Source organism: Laccaria bicolor, genomic scaffold (genome assembly GCF_000143565.1).
Source record: "Laccaria bicolor S238N-H82 LACBIscaffold_12 genomic scaffold, whole genome shotgun sequence".
Lineage (NCBI taxonomy): Eukaryota > Fungi > Basidiomycota > Agaricomycetes > Agaricales > Hydnangiaceae > Laccaria > Laccaria bicolor.
This window is the reverse complement of record NW_001889883.1, coordinates 163,753-181,526: the sequence shown is the minus strand read 5'-3', so window position 1 is coordinate 181,526 and position 17,774 is coordinate 163,753. Positions and strand designations below refer to the sequence as shown.

Sequence of the window (17,774 nt, the reverse complement as noted above, 5' to 3'; positions counted from 1 at the left end):
CCCACGAAGCGTGTATGTCCAACCGCTCTTATCTACGAACACCACTAATTCTCTGGACACCTGTCAGGCTTCTCCCGAATCCACTAGAAACGAGAATTTGGCCAAACGCAGTTTGAAAATGGCCGATTTTAAGCTCGACACACCGAAACGAATGGCAAGAACCCTCTCTTCTTAATTTCCTCATACAACCACCTAAACCTCACTTGAATGATCGTGTTTTAGGGTGCGGGCTTTACTGGGGTGCTGCTCGTGGCCGGAGTGACATTTTACCTCGCAAAACGGAGAATCTCAGAGAAGCGGAAGGGAGAGCTGGATGACTATCAAAATAGTAGGTTATTCTCCTCCTCGTTCTCTTTTATCTGTTGCCTATACAATCCATCAGGAATAACGTATCCTATCCAAAGTTCGGATTTGAACACAGCTAAAACAGAACAAAAATGAACTGAATATGATTATTTCGTGGCAAATAGCGCTTCTCCTCCCGATCTGACGTCATCACATTCAGAAATCTGAATCACCTCAATGCATTGTCAAAGCCCTCCTCTCTTTACAACCACAACAACAACCTCAACTTTTAACTTATTGAATTCATGGCTGGTATGATTCCCACCTCCCCGCCGTCTAGGTTTGGACGAGTATGAAACCGCATTTCCCGCTATGAGTCAATACTTACCTTCCTTCCAGACCTTCTTGATTGGCGGAACTATCGTCGCAGTCACTCTGGCAGGGTTTTGGGCGAACATGCAGCGGAATAAAAGACATCAAGAATCTCTCGGTAGAACGCCTTATTGTACGTCTCTTTCCTTGCAGCTGAGCCTAGGCTAATTGAATCCCAAGACGAGCAAGTGATGGCGCACGCCAATAAGAAGCCTGTACCTGGCGAACCATTGGCCCCCGTCCTTCACGGAACTTACGGCGACATCCCCCCCGCCTTCCCCGGCAAGGACCACCACGGCGCCCACATCACGATGTCGACCTACAAGCAATCGCCCGAGTATGCTGATACAGAGTCTAGGTACTCAGTGCCCACACCTCAGCGAGGCAGAAACGATGGTAGCGGAAGGGCGTACACCAAGTCCCCTGATTATGTCAAAAACTATGAGAAGACGCACCGACCTGGAAAGGTGGAGGTGACTGAAGTCAAAATGTAATAATCGGCCCATCTGTTTTTCTGGGGTCAATTACAGGAACACATGAAATAATTTAGTTGACATGGTTATAATTTACAGATTACCGAAGAGCATGCAGTGAACATTGATGACAGGGCGGTCGGTCTATACATATCTTCATGATATATTCGAGACTGTACGAGACCCTTAATGAATAGTGGTACCCAGCGACGGGGGCAGGTTGGAAACTCGGCAAACCTGTCCGGGCTAATTCGCGCACAACAGCGGAGCGTTGCGCATTCCCGAGTGGTAACTGGCATTCCTGAGTGGTAAGTGCAGTACATAACACGATCAGGATTCAGAGGTCGACGCGCTCCCAACATATTCTAGCCGTGCATTTCCCTCGCGTCGCCATCGCCTGTGGTAATGATAATGTCACAAATTTCTGTCCTTTTTTATCCCGTACTTTCCAGTTCAAACTTCACGGACGGCCTCAAGGGGAGTGGTGGAGGCCTCGGCTTGTGTTAGATGTAAATAACATACAACAATCGCACTGAGTCAAACATATGATCAATTTTGTCACCTTGCTGTCCCCATCATCTTCCGTCTTAATTTCTGTCAGAAAAAACGAGACTATTTCAACTTTATCATACACCCTCCCGTGCCGCTCTCCAGCTCCCCACCTTCATCCACTGACTTAAAAGCGAGTGACTTGAAACAACGACCGTCGGTTCCCCGCAAATTATTCCTGTGAATCTGATTTGAAACGACGGAGACTTCGGCGTGCTGGAGGAAGAATCCCGCCTCTAACAAAGTCGAGCAGATCACGTCGGGTTGGATCTGTGTCCGCATACGGGTCGTAGGAGTTGCCCTCCGCGAGATTCGCGCTCCTTACAAACCCGACTACGAATGTAACCCATTTTTCCACCTCGCCTTTTGACCCGCTCATTCCTGCTCCCCTGAATTCGACAGTCCCACATGACCGGCGAACATCGACATGGGTCAGGTTCCAAACGTAGTTGCGCTCTGGCGGCCCCTTCTCTGGCCCAGGGCACATGTACTCAACGAGAGTATTGATTTTCTTTTTCCTTTCAATGCGGCCTAAGACGAATCGAAGGTCTCCGCCGCTCATATCCTCGACATGTCGACCTCCGCGATTGTCCGCACAGAATTCGTTGCTTTTTCTCGATGGTCCTAAAAGTCCCATGATGGCGGTGCGAAAACGATGATGGCTTTGGCAAGTTTCTTGGGGGCGGGGAGTTTCCATTTACCTCCTTCGGGCTTGATATGAATGTGCGTCCCGCATCTCTCTGAAGGGACGATCTCGAAGTAATCTGGCAATGACGTGAATATGCTCTCTATCTGCTCGAACCAGAGGGCGTCCCGCGCTCGAAAAATTGGCGATGAGAATTCAAAACCCACTAAAATTTCCGTCAGCCTGGAGTTCAAGTTGATTATGACAACATCTTACCTTGTTCTGGTGATGACGGCCTCAACGACGGATCCCCACGGACAATCCAACCCCGATACGCCTGCTTTCCCCCTTCCTCTGGATCCAATGGGTTTTCTACCTCCAAAGGTCCAAAGGCAGACGCTCGAGAAGTCTTTCCACAACTTCCAGGAACCGATGGTCCGGCCTGTAAACGTCCTCTTCTTGTATTGGGAGGGTTGAGTGGAAATACGTCGGGGTTGTTATCCTGTCATCGTCCTCGAGAACTCCTATGCCTGAATCACTGGCTCGGAGACGATCCATTATTGGGGTGACGATCAACTCCACTTCAAAACCTATACACAGTGGTTCATCGGTGAGCCTCCCCATGTAGGTTGTGGATGCAGAGTGTAAGAACTGTGAACTGTCAAAATCACGTTTTTTCTCTTCTAGAAATGCTTCTGAACATTATCTTTTATGGGCACTTCGACAGTTGTGGGTCTTGACAAGGGTAGATTGGTTTGTCCGATTCATACAATATGAAATACGACCACATAAAGCCAAGGGCGGATGGCCGAGTACACAGCTCAAAAAATGAAAGGCCGCCTACTTCAGCAAGTCCTCGTCACCCTCCCAGCGGAGAATCAGTACACTTGATTCTAACGTTTTGTCTGTTTTCCATCCCTCATCCAACTTCTTCTGAAAGAAAACCCGTTCCAACTCGTAGTGACCATCCAGATGTTGGTCCCCCAGACGGTAAAGAACATCCCTCGACTGTATTTCACACCAAAATCCATCCACCCAGTCATCAGCCAATTCTCTCGGCGCTTTTACGAGAACCTGCAAGCCTTTCCATTTCTTCACAATGTGATTCTGGATTCTGGCGTCCGTGAACGTTGGCAAGGGGTGTATGCTAGCCCAGATCTCTGGCTGTTTGAAGTCTTCCAAGCAGAAGAAGCCTGGAACTGGAAGTCTGGGGAGTGGAGCCGGCGCTCCGAAGCGTTCCTGTAAGTAAAACCGCCGTTCTATCATAGACATCCCACGAGTTTTTTCGTGTTCAATCTTCTTCTGCCACATGCGGCGCTCACTTTTGGGATTTGTTAGTCATAGCTTGCGAATACAGGCTGTTCAACGGACAAATCTTGATCCATCCTTCAACGTGACGAGCAAAGTTCCGACTTGAAGAATGTTTCACCAGTGACCCTCAGTAAAGAGCGAAGTCGGAAGTTGGTCAGAAGAAAGTCACGAATTTGAGGTTGTATGACTAAATGTCGTTTTTTTTAAGCGTTTCTGACTACGCTCGTATTACAATAGTCATACATTAGTTGCACACTGCAAATCATATATTACGCCACAGTCATGTACTGGTCATATAATAGTCATATCTTAGTCATGTAATAGTCATATCTCAGTCATTGATTGCTTGGGCTCAATTTGGGTCAGGAAATAGACTGAATAAAATTGTATTTGACTACTTTAAAGAATACATGTAGTGGGCCTATAGCCTACGAAGTATAGTATGAGGGGACTACTGTTCATCAAGGGAAGAAAGGGACCGTTCGTCGAGGGAGGGGGGGGCCGTTCGTCGAGGGAAGTACGAGAACCATTCATTGAGGGAGGGATGAGGCCGTTCGTCGAGGGAGGGAGGAGGCTGTTCGTCAAGAGAGGGATGAGGCTGTTAGTCAGGAAGGGGGAAAGCTGTTCGTTGAGGGAGGGGAGCCCATCGGCCAAGGGAAGGACGAGACCGTTCGTTGAGGGAGGCAGGAGGCCGTTCGTCAAGGGAGGGAGGAAGCCGTTCGCCAAGGGAGGGAGGAGGCCGTCCGTTGAGAGAGGGAGCAGGCTGTCCATCGAGAGCGGAAGGAGGCCATTCGCCGAGAGGGGAAACCGTCCGTTGAGAGAGGAGGCCATTCGCCAAGGGGAGGCCATCCATCGAGAGAGGCAGGAGGCTATTGGTCGAGAGAGGGGGGAGGCGTTCGGTGAGGAGACCATTCGTCGAGGGAAAGAGAAGGCTGTTCATTGAGGGAGGAGGCCGTTTGTTGACTTGACAATGTGCTGGAAGGGAAGAACAATGAATTTCCGTGTTGGGAAATTCAAAATTCAACATGACGTCGGAGTTTCAACGGACTTGAACAAACTGCAGCTCATGACTTGAACTTTTTTGAAGGTGTTCACACTTGGTTCACACGCGTAACTGTAAGTAGGTAGCACATGCATACCAGAAAATTTAAAAAAAAGATGAACCATTTCGAAAATTCTTGGCACAGACATGTATATAAAATGTACGACAATGTTGATACTAACCTATGACTAAACTCACCTCCCATTTGATGTCAAGGGAAGGCTGGCGTGAAAATTACATACGTGTGACACACGTCTGACTGACGTCTGACTTCGTATGATTTTTCTTGACTTCGCTTTTTACTGAGAGTGACCTCATCAGTCATGTTCCAAAAACAGAATTACGCACAACGATGTCTGATGTTGTCCTTCTGTCAAATTGCACTACTCACGTATAGCGGACAAACAAATCTAGACGCGCTGGTGTTCGATTTTCGAATCACTGTCTCGGAGTTCATCAGCAGCATGTCAAGAAAAATTCTAAGTCGGGAGTTTGCACCTCTCGAGAAATTTAAAGCTATTCATGGATGAAGCTTTGAAGATCCGTAGTCATCATACCCCCGACCTCGCCGCGAAAGGCAAGGTCACATATCCACCTACCAAGCATCATCTCCTTATCTGGCATGGTTTTGGGCCAACACGCAGCGGCATAAAAGACACCACGAACCCCTCGGTAGAACGCCTTATTGTACGCCTTTTTCCTTACAGCTGAGCCCAGGCTAATTTAATCCCAGGTGATGGCGCACCTCAATACCGCGAACCATTGGCTCCCGTCCTTCAGGGAACTTACAGCGACATCCCTCCTGCCTTCCCCGGCAAGGACCACCACGGCGGCCACATCACGATGTCGACTTACAAGCAATCGCCAGAGTATGCTGATCCAGAGTCTAGGTACCAAGTGCCCACACCTCAGCGAGGCAGAAACGATGATACCGGAAGGGCGCACACCAAGTCCCCTGATTATGTCAAAAATTATGAAAAGACGCACCGACCTGGAAAGGTGGAGGTGACTAAAGTCAAAACGTAATAATCGGCCCATCTATTTCTGTGGGGTCAATTACAGGAACGCATGAAATAATTTAGTTTACATGGTGGTTATTATTTACAGATTATCGAAGAGCATGCAATGAAACAATGATGAAAGAGACCGTTTCTGATAAATTAAATGACCCAGCCATCGTACAACCCCGCAATTCTACAGCGCAACCGGTGAGAACGTTCCTTCTAAGGATTCCCCATATCCAATCTTTGTATCTTGTGTGGATTTCCTCTGAGCAATTGGTGTTAAGTATATGCGATTGACAACAACGAAATTGCGCACTTCGACATCCACAAAGAAAGCTTGACGGCTCACAAAAGTGTCTACTATTCGAGGACTAATCGACCGCTTCCCCGCTATTCATACACTTCGTAAGGATGGGGTAGAGGAACATGCATGAGAAACTCACGAGCAGATTCCAGAACGATTTCCACATCTAATTCAGGGGACTTCGGCGCCGGTGGGAAGCCAACCATCGTGCTTCTTCTTTTGCAAACCACAAGGTTCACCAGGACGGTAATGCAATGTACCCCTCCCAGTGGAAAAACGGCACCAGCATATACTGCATAGAGTACATCAGGACGATCTCATGAGGTAAAAAAGATTGTTGCCAACCGTTTCGTTGCGTCCAAAAGAGGATGATGAGGATAATGCTCAGCACGCCACCGAGGCAGCCAGCGGAGATCGCGTTGATTAACCTTCGTCCGTATGACCTATAAATCCTGAGGAGATGATCCACACGTATCCCGATGGACGCTTACCTCTCAAGACAAACAGGGCCGATTGCATGGAGCTGCCACACAAGTGCCACGGGGATGAGTACGTCTACTGCCGTTGCTAGGCAGGCCGAAATTCTACCAAGCAAATTGTTAGGCTGAGCGGTATTGTTCGTGAGAGTACCAGCGTACGTGGTCGTGAGCATGCCTACGATACCGGGACCGGGGGAGTCATCGGGGCGGAAGAAAACATAAAACCCAGAAAAGAAGCTGAAGCCCGCCTGCTCGCAATGTTATCTCGTAAGGATTTGGAATGGAATATTGAGAAATGTCGACACTGACGTGGAGAATGACCAATAGTACCAGTGGCATGCAAATGATACAATTTTGTGACCTGTATGCGATGTCATTACCTTTTCCTTCGGAAGCAGGGGGATGGATGCTTACAGTCTTTTGTAGCGATTAATTAGGAATACTTGCTCTATTATGGCAGATACGGCGGTGGTGCAAACGAGGATTGGCCGAGTGCATGAATGAACAAAGAGTGACGGTTGTTGTGCTATTCCTTCTGTGAGCCCAAATTTGAGCAGCAAAAGAAAAGGTGGTACAGGTTGCGTCGGACAGGATCTTCAAAGAAGATAGTAAAATAAGTGAGACGCCACGAACGTATGTGATGAGCGTACCATCCAAGTTTGAGCAAAAAAGGCAAGCATGCCGACAGAATCCATTAGCAATATGCCGGCGACCAAGAACCGTAGACGCGGGCGGCTGGAAAATCGGTAGAAATAGTAGCCAGCAAGCCCGAGCTCGACAGTATACAATATCGTGCCGACCCAAGATGCGCACAGGTAAATGAGTCTACGGTCGCAAGGAAAGAATATGGGAACAAAGCCAGTCAGTTTGAAATATTTGAAGTATCATGTCCGGGCGTGATCATACCTATCAAGCAGTGGCACGTCCATCCTTGAAGAGGGGGCAAGATTACTGTGCCACCGACGCGCTTGTAGTTGGAGGAACGAAAAAGATGGAAAACGAGGTAAAGAGAGGAATAAATCGCATGCCAAGCGAGGTGTGAGAGATGGCATTCTATCTACTTATATCTATCGGTTCCGGAAATGGTCGATCGTCGAGATTATAGGTCGTCCCTATTCGAAAAAGGGAAGTAAGAGGAGTCGTCCTGAGATGAATTTGTATTTCGGAATCTGTTAGATCGGAGAGGAGTTTGATTGCAGGGCAGATCAATGGTCGAGAAGGCCATTTTCCAAGGGTCATACTCGGAGGTGAGTGAATGTGAGGGGCAGACTTGAAAAGAATTCATGCCGATTCATGTTCTATATGGTACCAATAGTGTTGCACAGTGATTTCCTTGAGTGTAAGGAAGCTGAGCTTCAGTAGTGAAGCTTAGCGTTGAATGATGATGTTTGTGTCGTTCGCTCCTGGTAGTACCAGCGCAATTAGACCCTTGATCTTGGCTGAGTGCGTTTCAAGACGTACCCACAGAGAGAACACATGGCCATGACAGTCATCCAGGCGGTAGTGATATCGAGCTTGCTGCTTAAGTTCTCAGATTCTTGCTTCTCAATCAATTTCAATGGATGAATAAAAATATCGCCAGAATTGTAGTTATGCACGTACCCGTATCCCAAGCCATTTGAAATTTCATGACGAAGAACCAGGTACACCCAACGCGATGCTGAGAAAGCTGGTTGAAGGAGATGCGAGCTGGAAGACGAAAAGAAGGAAAGATCCGAGATTCCGAATCAATTGCAAGGCATGTATTACAGTATCCTGATTGTGAACGCCACGACGCCTTTGCTCTCATCTTGATCTACTGATCCTCCAAAATGCTGAAATTGGGAGTGAGCAGCAGATACTGTTAGCTTGAGAGTAAGGAAAACCATCCAAGGGAACCACGTATGTTCATTCGGGAGAGAACAGCTATGTTCGACCTTATTTGAGAAGTCTCGACCGTTATGATCCATTCCATTCAAGGAGTAACGACAATGATGATCATAAAACTCGTCAAAATTCCCTAGAACCACGAGCCCTTCTGAAAAGGAAATGAGAAAGGCGACATTAGAAAAACGGGTAGGCGCACAGTGAGACTTCGGAAAAGATAATCCACCGATGCAATCCTGTCAAGAAGTTGTTGCGGTGATCAATAAGTGCAAACGACTGGGAGGCGGCTTTCTGCGGGCCGGAGCCGTTGATTCTGGTCAAGCACGAAAATTTGAAAACGGAACTCAATGCTTCAAAGTTTGAAAAAAGTCTCTGTCGCCTACAGTCGGCGTGCATCGACGCAACGGCGCCTTATATCGTCGACCCGTCGCCTCTTTGCTGATCCATGGCCTCTACCTCACACTCCGGAGCACATGAAAGCGACAACCACTTCTTCCGAGACTCCACCGCCGACCCCATTGCCAAGACCCGATGAGAAGGAAGATACTCTTCGAGCCCGGCTCACATACCAGTCTCGAAAGCGTGGTATCTTGGAGTGTGATCTCCTGCTAAGTACTTTCGCGCGCGAAGAGTTGAGTACCATGAGCCACGCCGATTTGATGGAGTATGACAAGGTCTGCCCTCCTATCTCCCCTCCTTGCAATTTCTCATTCGATATATCATTAGTTCCTTGATGAACCAGATTGGGACATTTATTATTGGTCCACTGGGAAAAGGACACCTCCGGAGCGATGGGCAAACTCACCGCTGCTCGATAAACTGCGAACTCATGCGCGGAATGAAGGGAAGGTGGTCCGACGAATGCCGTCTCTGTAACTCTGAGAGCATCAAGGAGGTGCAAGGCATTTGGAGGTGGCCTCATTGCAAAGTCTACCTACTGCTAGCTCGTATGTCTTTGGCACATCTTTTAATGCGTGTCCAGCATCATTTGCATCAACGGATGATAAGCCATATATGACTGAAGTCATCGGGATGATCCACGGAACATAGGATGTGATTAGGATTAACAATCTACACTTGCCAAATGAACCCTTTCTGTGACGAACAATACAAGATCAATCTGCTCATCAAGTTACGCAGGCCATTTAGCAACAAGGCTTTCGAGATTCGGCACATCAACTCATGACGAAAATGGTCCTTTGAAGGTCAAGGAGTGCGAGTTCAATCCGGATCCTGACCTGCGTAGCTGCGAATTGTAGCGCACAATCTAGCGTTATAGCTGGCCTGGTCCTAAGTTGACCTTGCCTCGACAGTAGCTGATACTTACGCCCTATCATGCACACCTTCGCGACGTCAGCGGCAAAGATTTGTTATTGCGATCGGTATGTACGACAAATTTACGACCTCCGATATCCTTGGCTCATCAAAAGGACGTCATCGAACGCAATCGCAAGGTTCGACGACCATCTAAGTAAATCATGTTATCTCTGGTCAGCCGACACAAATATGTTTTGGTGGAGTCGCTTGGTGCATTGATGCCTGACGAAATCAGACATATAACGCTTGCCAACTCATTTCAATATCGGTTGTCTGTGATATATCTCGATTTTGACTGTAACGCTGATTCGGTTTGAAGAGACAAAAGCAATGGTGCTGGTGGTAATTCACTGGATCGCATCAAAAGGAGGATACACGAATGCCCAAAGGTTTGCAAGATCCAGGTTGAGCTTTTGAAGATATCCGACAATCCAATCGGATCAGCAACAGACAATCAAGCTTTGGAGGTGTCCAAGGTCTAGCCACTTCTCCTGCAACACAATGATTGTCAAAGTAGAGATCTTATAGTAGTGCCGACTCATGCAAGTAAGTTGGCAGGCTCCCCTAATCAGCGCCATTTGCTTAGCGTTGGTTAGACCAGCAACTCGATCGACTATGTGTGTTCTGTAAAATTTAATCAATCTCGCTGGAAAACATTGGTCAATTGCCTGAAAGGTTTCCTGCATACGTGAGCAAACAGCCTTTCCCAGAGACAATGTTGGCAAGATGGAGAGGTAGGGGAGTCAACTTCAGTTTCGCATTGCTGAGGTAGTATCTCTACAGTGTAAACAGAATGTATCACGACAACGTCTAAAGGGGATCTGGTCAAAATCAAGCTGCGAAATGTAAACATGACCGGAGACGTACCGATTCATAAACGCTGCTCAACTGAAAGCATTCAGGTGCCCCAGTTCAAGCAGCCATATCAAGCCCAAGCTCGCCATCCTGCCTGAAACCAAAATTGAGCATTAAATATCATAATATACCAATCCCCAGCAGTCCTTCAGATCTCGTCCTTCTCCCTAGTACCCAGCTTGACGTCATATCTTTTTAAGAGCAGCCGTTCCACCCATCCACCAGCCGGATAGGCCTTTTCCCATTGGTTATGAAGGTGGACCCCGAAAATCTTCCCAAGGACCTTATCCAGCCCGCCACCTTCTTCCATTCCCAGCCCCATCGTCCATTTGCCATCTTTAGCATCTGGGGTGAAGGGATCCGGTAGTCGATTGTCGAGCCTACATGACCGCCCATCGCTGAAGCAGAATGGAAGGATTTTGAACGGGGGCACGTTTTCTGCGATCAGCCGCCGCCAGACTTTGAAGTACAGAAGGGCACCCCAGTCGGTCGAGCCTGATCGAGGAGGGGCGGAGGTGGCCATCACGTGGAAGGCTTCGCAGAGGTAGGGTGAATGTTGGCGGAATCGCATGAGGGCCCCGTTAAGAGGGAGATAGATCTTGTCTACAAAGAAGGTTGAATATGAGACGCAGACTGAGTTCGAAATGACGGAGAACGCACCATAGCAATCCCATTGCGTGACGAACTCGTGTTCCAGCAGAGGCTCCAAATCTCGCGTCAACAGTGAGTCCATGTCGACCCAGACTCCGCCATAATTCCATAGAAGGAGAAGACGAATCAAATCTCCGTCTATCCAGGCCTTGGCGTCTTTTCTAGTCAGAAGATCGCTTCCTTCCAGCTCCGTCCCCTTGGCGAGGTCCGGGATATCCACGATTTTCAAGGCGAACGTATCGGGATATCGTCGAAGGTATGTTCGGAGGATATCATTTGAGCTCAAATCCCCATTTGACCACAAGATCAAGCGGGTCGATTCCACGTCCTGCGTTGCGAAAAAAGATTTTAGCATCCATTCTTGACGAGGACCGAAAGGCGCGAGATCGTTTCTCCAGTAAGTGTGGAATTGTGTTCGTTCTTCGGGTGGCACGCGGTTAGTATTCCCGCGAGCGGTATTGGGTTGCTTTTGTATCGTTCCGGCAAAATCATAACAGTCCATTCCCAATCTAAGTGGCATGCCCGCCTGCACCTCCGTTCGTCTAGGCCCGTACGCGTAGGCAGATAAATTATATTTCGGGCTGACGTGAGCTGGGTCGAAGCACCCCGCAAGTGGCGCTATATGTTCAATTTCCTGGTGAATCCACTTCCGAGGGTAGAAAGAGATTTCTATGTGGGGTTCGTAGAGATATAATCCGGCTAGTACGATCAATAGGGCTGTTGGCAGGGCGAACTTGATAAATGTTGTAATTGTACGTGGTTTGGGGATAAATCGTGAAGTTTTCGGTACGTGACCAGTGCGGGACCTTAGTGAGCGCGCCGGAGGTGAAGGAAAGAATTGCGTTGTGGGTAAAGAAGGCGCGGAGGACGCAGATGAGCGTTGACGGGGTAATGATTCGGAAGACGCGTACATTGGAAGGCGTTCATAGTCGCCCCGCGACATTTTGCTGCGAGCGGTGTTCTCAACAGGAAGTTATTGATTCGTAACTTAACCCGGCTCTGACTGTCCGTGTACAGCGTCCGTTCTCTTCCAAGGATTGTTCACGTTGCTACAAGTTGGGCATGGAAACGAGGTAAGAGGATGTGGTGAGGTGAAGCCAAGGTCAAGCGGAAGTTTGGCCACTAGTGACTAGAGTCAAGATCTCACGTGTCAACAGACATTTGCCTCACTAAATACCCTTAGCATCACCTTTCAAATATTACGAGTCACCTTCAAAGCTCGACAGGCTGAGAAGTGAGGATAAATTTTGTAAAACATCTGGGATACGGAGATCGATACTTAGCATATTGGTAGGATGGTTCCCGAAGTATACGGAGTCGATGACCGGTCCCAAAATAGAAAGAAGAAACAGGCAGAGAAACGGTTAAATAAGCGTGTAATATTCTGTTTCGTCTCTCTCAGCCTTCAGGCTGTACTATGATGTAGGTTCATTTTTGAGCGCTCACCACTTCTACTAATTATACGGTGCGTCAGAAACTTGCAAAACACCGTTTTGAAGGACATTGAGCGGTTTCTGCAAGGTTTCTGGTTGAATTTATAGCCATGCGCGCTCCGGTGCCTCACATCAGAGACTAATCTTGTCGAATCGTGCGAAATCAGTCACAAGAGTTCGGTTCGTATGTTCAAATCATAAAAACAAGGGGTGCCCCCTGAAATGGGTTCTCACCATTGTCGATCTCAAGCAAGGTGTTTTCGACGCTGTTCGCTAGCGTCTTAAACGTGAGGTTTCTTCTTCTTCGTCTTCTTTATTCACGACCCTACAGCGCCAGAAGTGCACGGTAGTACTCTTTCCAGCTCTCTCTCATACGGCGCGCTAAAGCATCTATGTTAATGTAGGAGGACCGCACTTATTGTCAATTCTACGCGCTTTGAACAACCACATTCATTTGGCCGACGCTCTTTCACCAACCCCCTCCTCGACATGTTCACTCCGCCTCCATCTCCCGGACCGACCGCTAACTTCACCCCTGTGTCCAACCCCACGTCACAATCGTCAATTGGCCCTACGCTGGGGGCCAAGAAGCGGACTGGACGCCAGTTTCGACGGGCGGTCATTATTGTTCCCCTCGTTCTCATGGCAATCACTATTTCCGCACGACTTCTCTCTTTGACCCCCTTCTCGCCGCCTGTACCCGTATCATGGCATGGCCTGATCGCCGACGGTTCAAATCGGAGGCCACACCGACGGCACCCATTACCTGCGCCTCAACTGCCCCAGAGTTCATCATCGTCTTCAGCTCCTTCAACGTCAACGTCTCTCGGTGCAGCTTCCTCAACTGGCATTTCCAATCAAATCACTCCGACAGTCCCATCCTCCCCTCCTCCCCTGCCGACACCATTTCCTCAACCTTTCGATGGAAACCTTGCGCAGAACTTCTCAAGTGTATCATGTTTCAACTTCTTCGGCAATATGACGAACACGCAGCCCTTCCGTGCATGTCGTCCGTTCTCTCTGCTTCTCCAGAGTTCAGACTCTTTTATCAATGTTAGTACGGTTCAAATATTTTTTTCTCCGTTTTCAGTCTCTAATGATAAATAGCAGGCCCAACAAAATTTAACGCTTTTGAATTCAATAATCTGGGGAACGTGTAACACGAGCCCAGGAGTTGCCCAATGTGCAGCCAATATGGGATGGTTCGCCGCATCCCTCAAGACAGCATGTGCCCAAGACCTCAAAGATCAAAATTCCATGGCCGTGAACACCTTGGCAGGTCAGTCTCTTGTAGACAACCCCTGATCGAGATCGCCATATTTATATTTATATGATGATGCAGCTCTACAAGCCTTTCAAGTCATGCATGATGCATCCTGTCTAGCCGATCCAACGACGAACACTTACTGCTTCCTAACAGCAGTTCGGAACCCCAGTCCTTCCGATCTGTACTACTATCAGCTGCCTTTGAGCATCCTATTACCGAAAAGCTCGACGCCTTCATGTGGTGCATGCACCAAGAGCGTTATGGGGATCTACGCGGCTGCAATACAAAATTCTACACAGGCACCAGGACTGGCGGGGTTAAAAGCGACGTATCAGCCCGCGGCCGAGCTCTCCGTCGGGTTATGTGGCGCAGGATACGCAAAAACGCTCGCGAGCAGCGCTTCATCGTTGTCGGGAACCAACGTGAATATTCTCGCAGTGTTTCTAGTTATGACCACATGGACCTTGTTGGTTTTCTTTCCATGAGAGGTTTTTACATCCGCCACCTCCACCTTTTTTTACCCAGTTCTCTCGAGCTACACTCTTCATTTCCCTTGGGTTATTCGATGGGTTATTGTGGGCGGCAATGCTATGCCAGGACATACTAAGCTTTGCTTTATTCTATTATTTATACTACATTCGCATGCCTACCACCTACTTCATCTACTGAATCGTTTGCGTAGGCTCACATGCACCTACCTCTGAACTCTAAATGCAGTAGCAAACTTCAGCCATGTCATCCTACGTATGACATTTTTCTTTGCGGTGGAGTGCTCGTGTGCCGATAGTATGTGAGATGGCATTTGGAAGTTGTTGGCTGGGTTCTGGTATTAGATTTCGAGGCGAAATCTCAAAGGCGTAGTAACAGGATTCGGACTGGTAGACACCTGCAAATTGGGATTGGAAAGTGCCTGATACTAATATACTCAAATTTCGTACCACACGAGAATAGCTCTCGCAAGCCTTACACCTACAACTACCAACAAGCAAACCCTTCGGCGAGTCAATGACATAGTCAACCCTAGTTAGCGAGGAGCGCAAACTTTCAAGGCGACGTGTTGAAAACTCAGAACTAGTGCTAGCGGTGACCCTCACTATCACTATGAGCTGGGAGCTCCAGCAGTATGAAATGTATGTTCAACATTCAACGCTATCATTTCTTCAATCGTGAAACCATACATGATTGGTGTACATATTACGTGATCTTGGTAATGGTCAATGCCTTCAATGCTGGGTACGGGATGCGCCTCAGTATTCGAGGTAGCATGAAGCTGAAAAAGTTACACACATTTCTCCGTCTGGAATACGATTTGTGTGAACGGATCCTTGAGATTTGTCTTCTGTGGTATGAAGGACAGCGGGACAGATCTTTGCATACGGTGTTTCAATGTTTGAGCCCTTAAGATACTTATGCAGCGCTCACCCTGAAATCACATCATGTTTATCAACCATCGCTTTCGTTTTCGTGTCGGCGGCATCAAGTTTCTCATGACCCAATACTTTGAGTGCAAGCTGTTGACAAGCGTGAAAAAACTGCAATTTCTACAAGGTAAGCGAGCAATCACTAAGTTGTTCAAAGTTCAGCGAACCTTCACAGCCGGGGAGTTGTCGTCTGTGCCAGTTCCTAGGTTTAAAACGCTGTGAGTGGAGAAAATTAGAGCTAACAAGGTACAATCAATTATGCGAATAGTTCGTACTTGAGACTCCCAGGATCGTAGCAAAATTTTGTTCATTGGCTCATTTGTAAGATGTGGCTGGGTCTAGAATTTAGCAGACATACCAACAACAGCATGTCCCTGTTTACACTCCCCTTTTATATCCTGCACATACGTGTGCGCTTGCGCATAACTGTCCGTACAATAAAATGCAGCTATTAATAAATCAAGATATTAGTCGATCGACAATTTGAACGAAACGATATAGTTAAAAAACATAAACGCACGTTTGTACGTGAAATCTCCAGGAAAAGGGCCGGGAAGCAACTTGAGTGCCTTCTTGATGTCAGCTACGTGTTCTTTGCATGTCCCATGGTAGATAGTCATAGGACTACGACGCTGCAAAAAGACAGGTGATGCAATTGCAGACAAGGACAGGAACGCCAGAACGAAGGTAAGCTGGACAGCGAGGAGCATGGCGATATTAAGGTGCGACTGAGCTATTACGAGTTGGATAGTTCAAATTCGAGGGATGATTCTGATTCGAGATGGTGGATGGTTCAAGGAGAAGAAAGACAAGCGGGAGTTAGTGACCAGCACAACTGAGAGACCATTACCTGCTAATTAGCAGCTATTTATGCAGTCGACGAGCCCCAGGGTTGGACAGAGGGCCGGGCGCCCGTTGCGAGAGTCCTTCGGAAATCTGATACTAGATTTTCCCGAAGGGGGACCCACAGCGTCCGTCCCCCAACTTGGTGCATCCGACATGGACGGATCAGGTCAGAAGCGCGTCCTAGGCACAAGTTGTCTGTTGACGAGTCAGCGAGAAGTCTTCTCCTGTTATCCGTTTGGGCAAGAACGAGTCGTGGTGATGAAGCTTTGTAGCGTTTACGAGGGAGCCACGAGCTTCCTAGCCGCAGAATGTGGGTCGCGTTGGCTCGAAATTGCCGATACTTTGAGTCGAAGGAGGAGGGAGGAAGTTCAGAACTACATTGCGCGAAGGGCTGGTAAAACTCGTTCCGAGAGGCGGTCGAAATCTAGAAAAGATTTTCGAAACCTTGCCAACGCCAAAAAGGTCGGAGAGAACTTAGAAGAATGGTCGGTCACGTCGTCGTTATTGTTCAACTGAAAAACGACAAGTTGCCTCCCGAGGTTCATCCAGATGCTCGGTACGGACGCGCTCCGGTCGGGCTGGTATCGCTCTCCTTGTCATCACTGCATTCGTCGTCATCTTCTTCTCTGACCACAGTAGAGCGCAAATTCTTCGTACGCATACCACGCCACCGCTCGAGTCGCTAGGGCTGCGCACCGTCCGTTTGACGGGGACGGCCGTCGATCGACGGGCGTAAATTTGCAACTCAAAAGTCAGAACGGGAACGGGCGGGCAAAAAACGGCCGTAAACGGGTTGTACGGACGTTTGCCCACCCTTTCAATGTATAAATTTTTTTCAACGTTTTTCTTTTGTTTTTGGGCACCTGGTAGTAGATGTACACTAACTAGGCAAAAAGATTGTCCGATCATTTTTTGGACAAAGTTGGTGCTATAACACAAGAATCAAACATTTTGAGAACTAAGCTCTAGTGTATAAAATATAGCTAAGGAGGTGTAGATTGTATATACCAAGTCTGGGGATGAACAATTGAAAACTCAGGATAAGTGCCAAAAATGGGATGTAACAAAGTGGGAAATTCTGAATGACTGCAACCTACTGAAAGCAATTCACAACTTGAGGAAGAGATATTTTGAACACTGGATCTCCCTGCTATTGTTATAAGTTTCATAAAGTCTCTGGGCTAGAAAATTTTATATCCTCCTCTAAAAGGTAAATTTGAACTTATTCTCCATTTTATGTATTTTTCACTCAATATATTTGTTGGAATGAGGTAAAATGACTCCCTATTGTTGTTTGTAGTGTGTATAATACAAAAGGTAGGTAGAAATGTTAAAATGAACATTGCATGATGTCTGTAGATGCTAATTCCCAGAGTTTTTCTGGAAGTAAACAAATATCTACAACATTGGTCCTTCTTTTCTGCAAGGAGAAAAAATGCTACCATCCTTTTGAATTGATCCATGGAGACTCAGGATGTCTTTTAAACAATGCCTGAAGTATAGCATGATAGCAAATAAATTTACACTGGGTATAACTTGAAAAGTCCCCAACAAAAGTAAATTTTGCATAGAGCAATCATCCTGGACCAATCCTTGACATTTTTCTTGGTGGATTGGGGCTGAAAATATTTCACAAGGCACTTATCATGCCTAGTAACACTATCCCAAAAAAAT

General features: G+C 47.5%; 7 protein-coding genes across 7 annotated transcripts; 3 read left to right on the top strand and 4 right to left on the bottom strand.

Moving 5' to 3' along the window:
- Nucleotides 1–142: 142 nt before the first annotated feature.
- Nucleotides 143–1,675, top strand: LACBIDRAFT_294315 (uncharacterized protein). Its single transcript, XM_001881203.1, has 7 exons — nucleotides 143–154; nucleotides 223–328; nucleotides 383–635; nucleotides 685–790; nucleotides 838–1,147; nucleotides 1,230–1,438; nucleotides 1,500–1,675. The coding sequence occupies exons 3-6, from the start codon at nucleotides 591–593 to the stop codon at nucleotides 1,249–1,251; spliced, it is 483 nt and encodes a 160-aa protein (XP_001881238.1). The 5' UTR covers nucleotides 143–154; nucleotides 223–328; nucleotides 383–590; the 3' UTR covers nucleotides 1,252–1,438; nucleotides 1,500–1,675.
- A 176-nt stretch (nucleotides 1,676–1,851) lies between these two features.
- On the bottom strand, nucleotides 1,852–2,928 carry LACBIDRAFT_327161 (uncharacterized protein; the record flags this gene model as incomplete). The annotated part of the gene is made up of 4 exons (XM_001881003.1): nucleotides 1,852–2,303; nucleotides 2,381–2,530; nucleotides 2,581–2,746; nucleotides 2,827–2,928. The coding sequence occupies 4 exons, from the start codon at nucleotides 2,926–2,928 to the stop codon at nucleotides 1,852–1,854; spliced, it is 870 nt and encodes a 289-aa protein (XP_001881038.1).
- Nucleotides 2,929–3,276: 348 nt separating this feature from the next.
- LACBIDRAFT_327160 (uncharacterized protein) lies at nucleotides 3,277–3,721 on the top strand (the record flags this gene model as incomplete). The annotated part of the gene is made up of 2 exons (XM_001881202.1): nucleotides 3,277–3,545; nucleotides 3,643–3,721. 2 exons carry the CDS (start codon nucleotides 3,277–3,279, stop codon nucleotides 3,719–3,721), a joined length of 348 nt encoding a protein of 115 aa, XP_001881237.1.
- A 2,130-nt stretch (nucleotides 3,722–5,851) lies between these two features.
- Nucleotides 5,852–7,139, bottom strand: LACBIDRAFT_297505 (uncharacterized protein; the record flags this gene model as incomplete). Its single annotated transcript, XM_001881002.1, has 8 exons — nucleotides 5,852–5,926; nucleotides 5,978–6,051; nucleotides 6,105–6,257; nucleotides 6,311–6,408; nucleotides 6,457–6,549; nucleotides 6,624–6,805; nucleotides 6,892–7,038; nucleotides 7,095–7,139. The coding sequence occupies 8 exons, from the start codon at nucleotides 7,137–7,139 to the stop codon at nucleotides 5,852–5,854; spliced, it is 867 nt and encodes a 288-aa protein (XP_001881037.1).
- Nucleotides 7,140–10,630: 3,491 nt separating this feature from the next.
- On the bottom strand, nucleotides 10,631–12,076 carry LACBIDRAFT_297503 (glycosyltransferase family 32 protein; the record flags this gene model as incomplete). The annotated part of the gene is made up of 2 exons (XM_001881001.1): nucleotides 10,631–11,085; nucleotides 11,143–12,076. 2 exons carry the CDS (start codon nucleotides 12,074–12,076, stop codon nucleotides 10,631–10,633), a joined length of 1,389 nt encoding a protein of 462 aa, XP_001881036.1.
- A 778-nt stretch (nucleotides 12,077–12,854) lies between these two features.
- LACBIDRAFT_294313 (uncharacterized protein) lies at nucleotides 12,855–14,318 on the top strand (the record flags this gene model as incomplete). Its single annotated transcript, XM_001881201.1, has 4 exons — nucleotides 12,855–12,912; nucleotides 12,971–13,619; nucleotides 13,677–13,845; nucleotides 13,909–14,318. Exons 2-4 carry the CDS (start codon nucleotides 13,056–13,058, stop codon nucleotides 14,316–14,318), a joined length of 1,143 nt encoding a protein of 380 aa, XP_001881236.1. The 5' UTR covers nucleotides 12,855–12,912; nucleotides 12,971–13,055.
- A 762-nt stretch (nucleotides 14,319–15,080) lies between these two features.
- Nucleotides 15,081–15,964, bottom strand: LACBIDRAFT_327156 (uncharacterized protein; the record flags this gene model as incomplete). Its single annotated transcript, XM_001881000.1, has 6 exons — nucleotides 15,081–15,103; nucleotides 15,211–15,230; nucleotides 15,256–15,374; nucleotides 15,422–15,492; nucleotides 15,613–15,702; nucleotides 15,775–15,964. The coding sequence occupies 6 exons, from the start codon at nucleotides 15,962–15,964 to the stop codon at nucleotides 15,081–15,083; spliced, it is 513 nt and encodes a 170-aa protein (XP_001881035.1).
- Nucleotides 15,965–17,774: the final 1,810 nt, after the last annotated feature.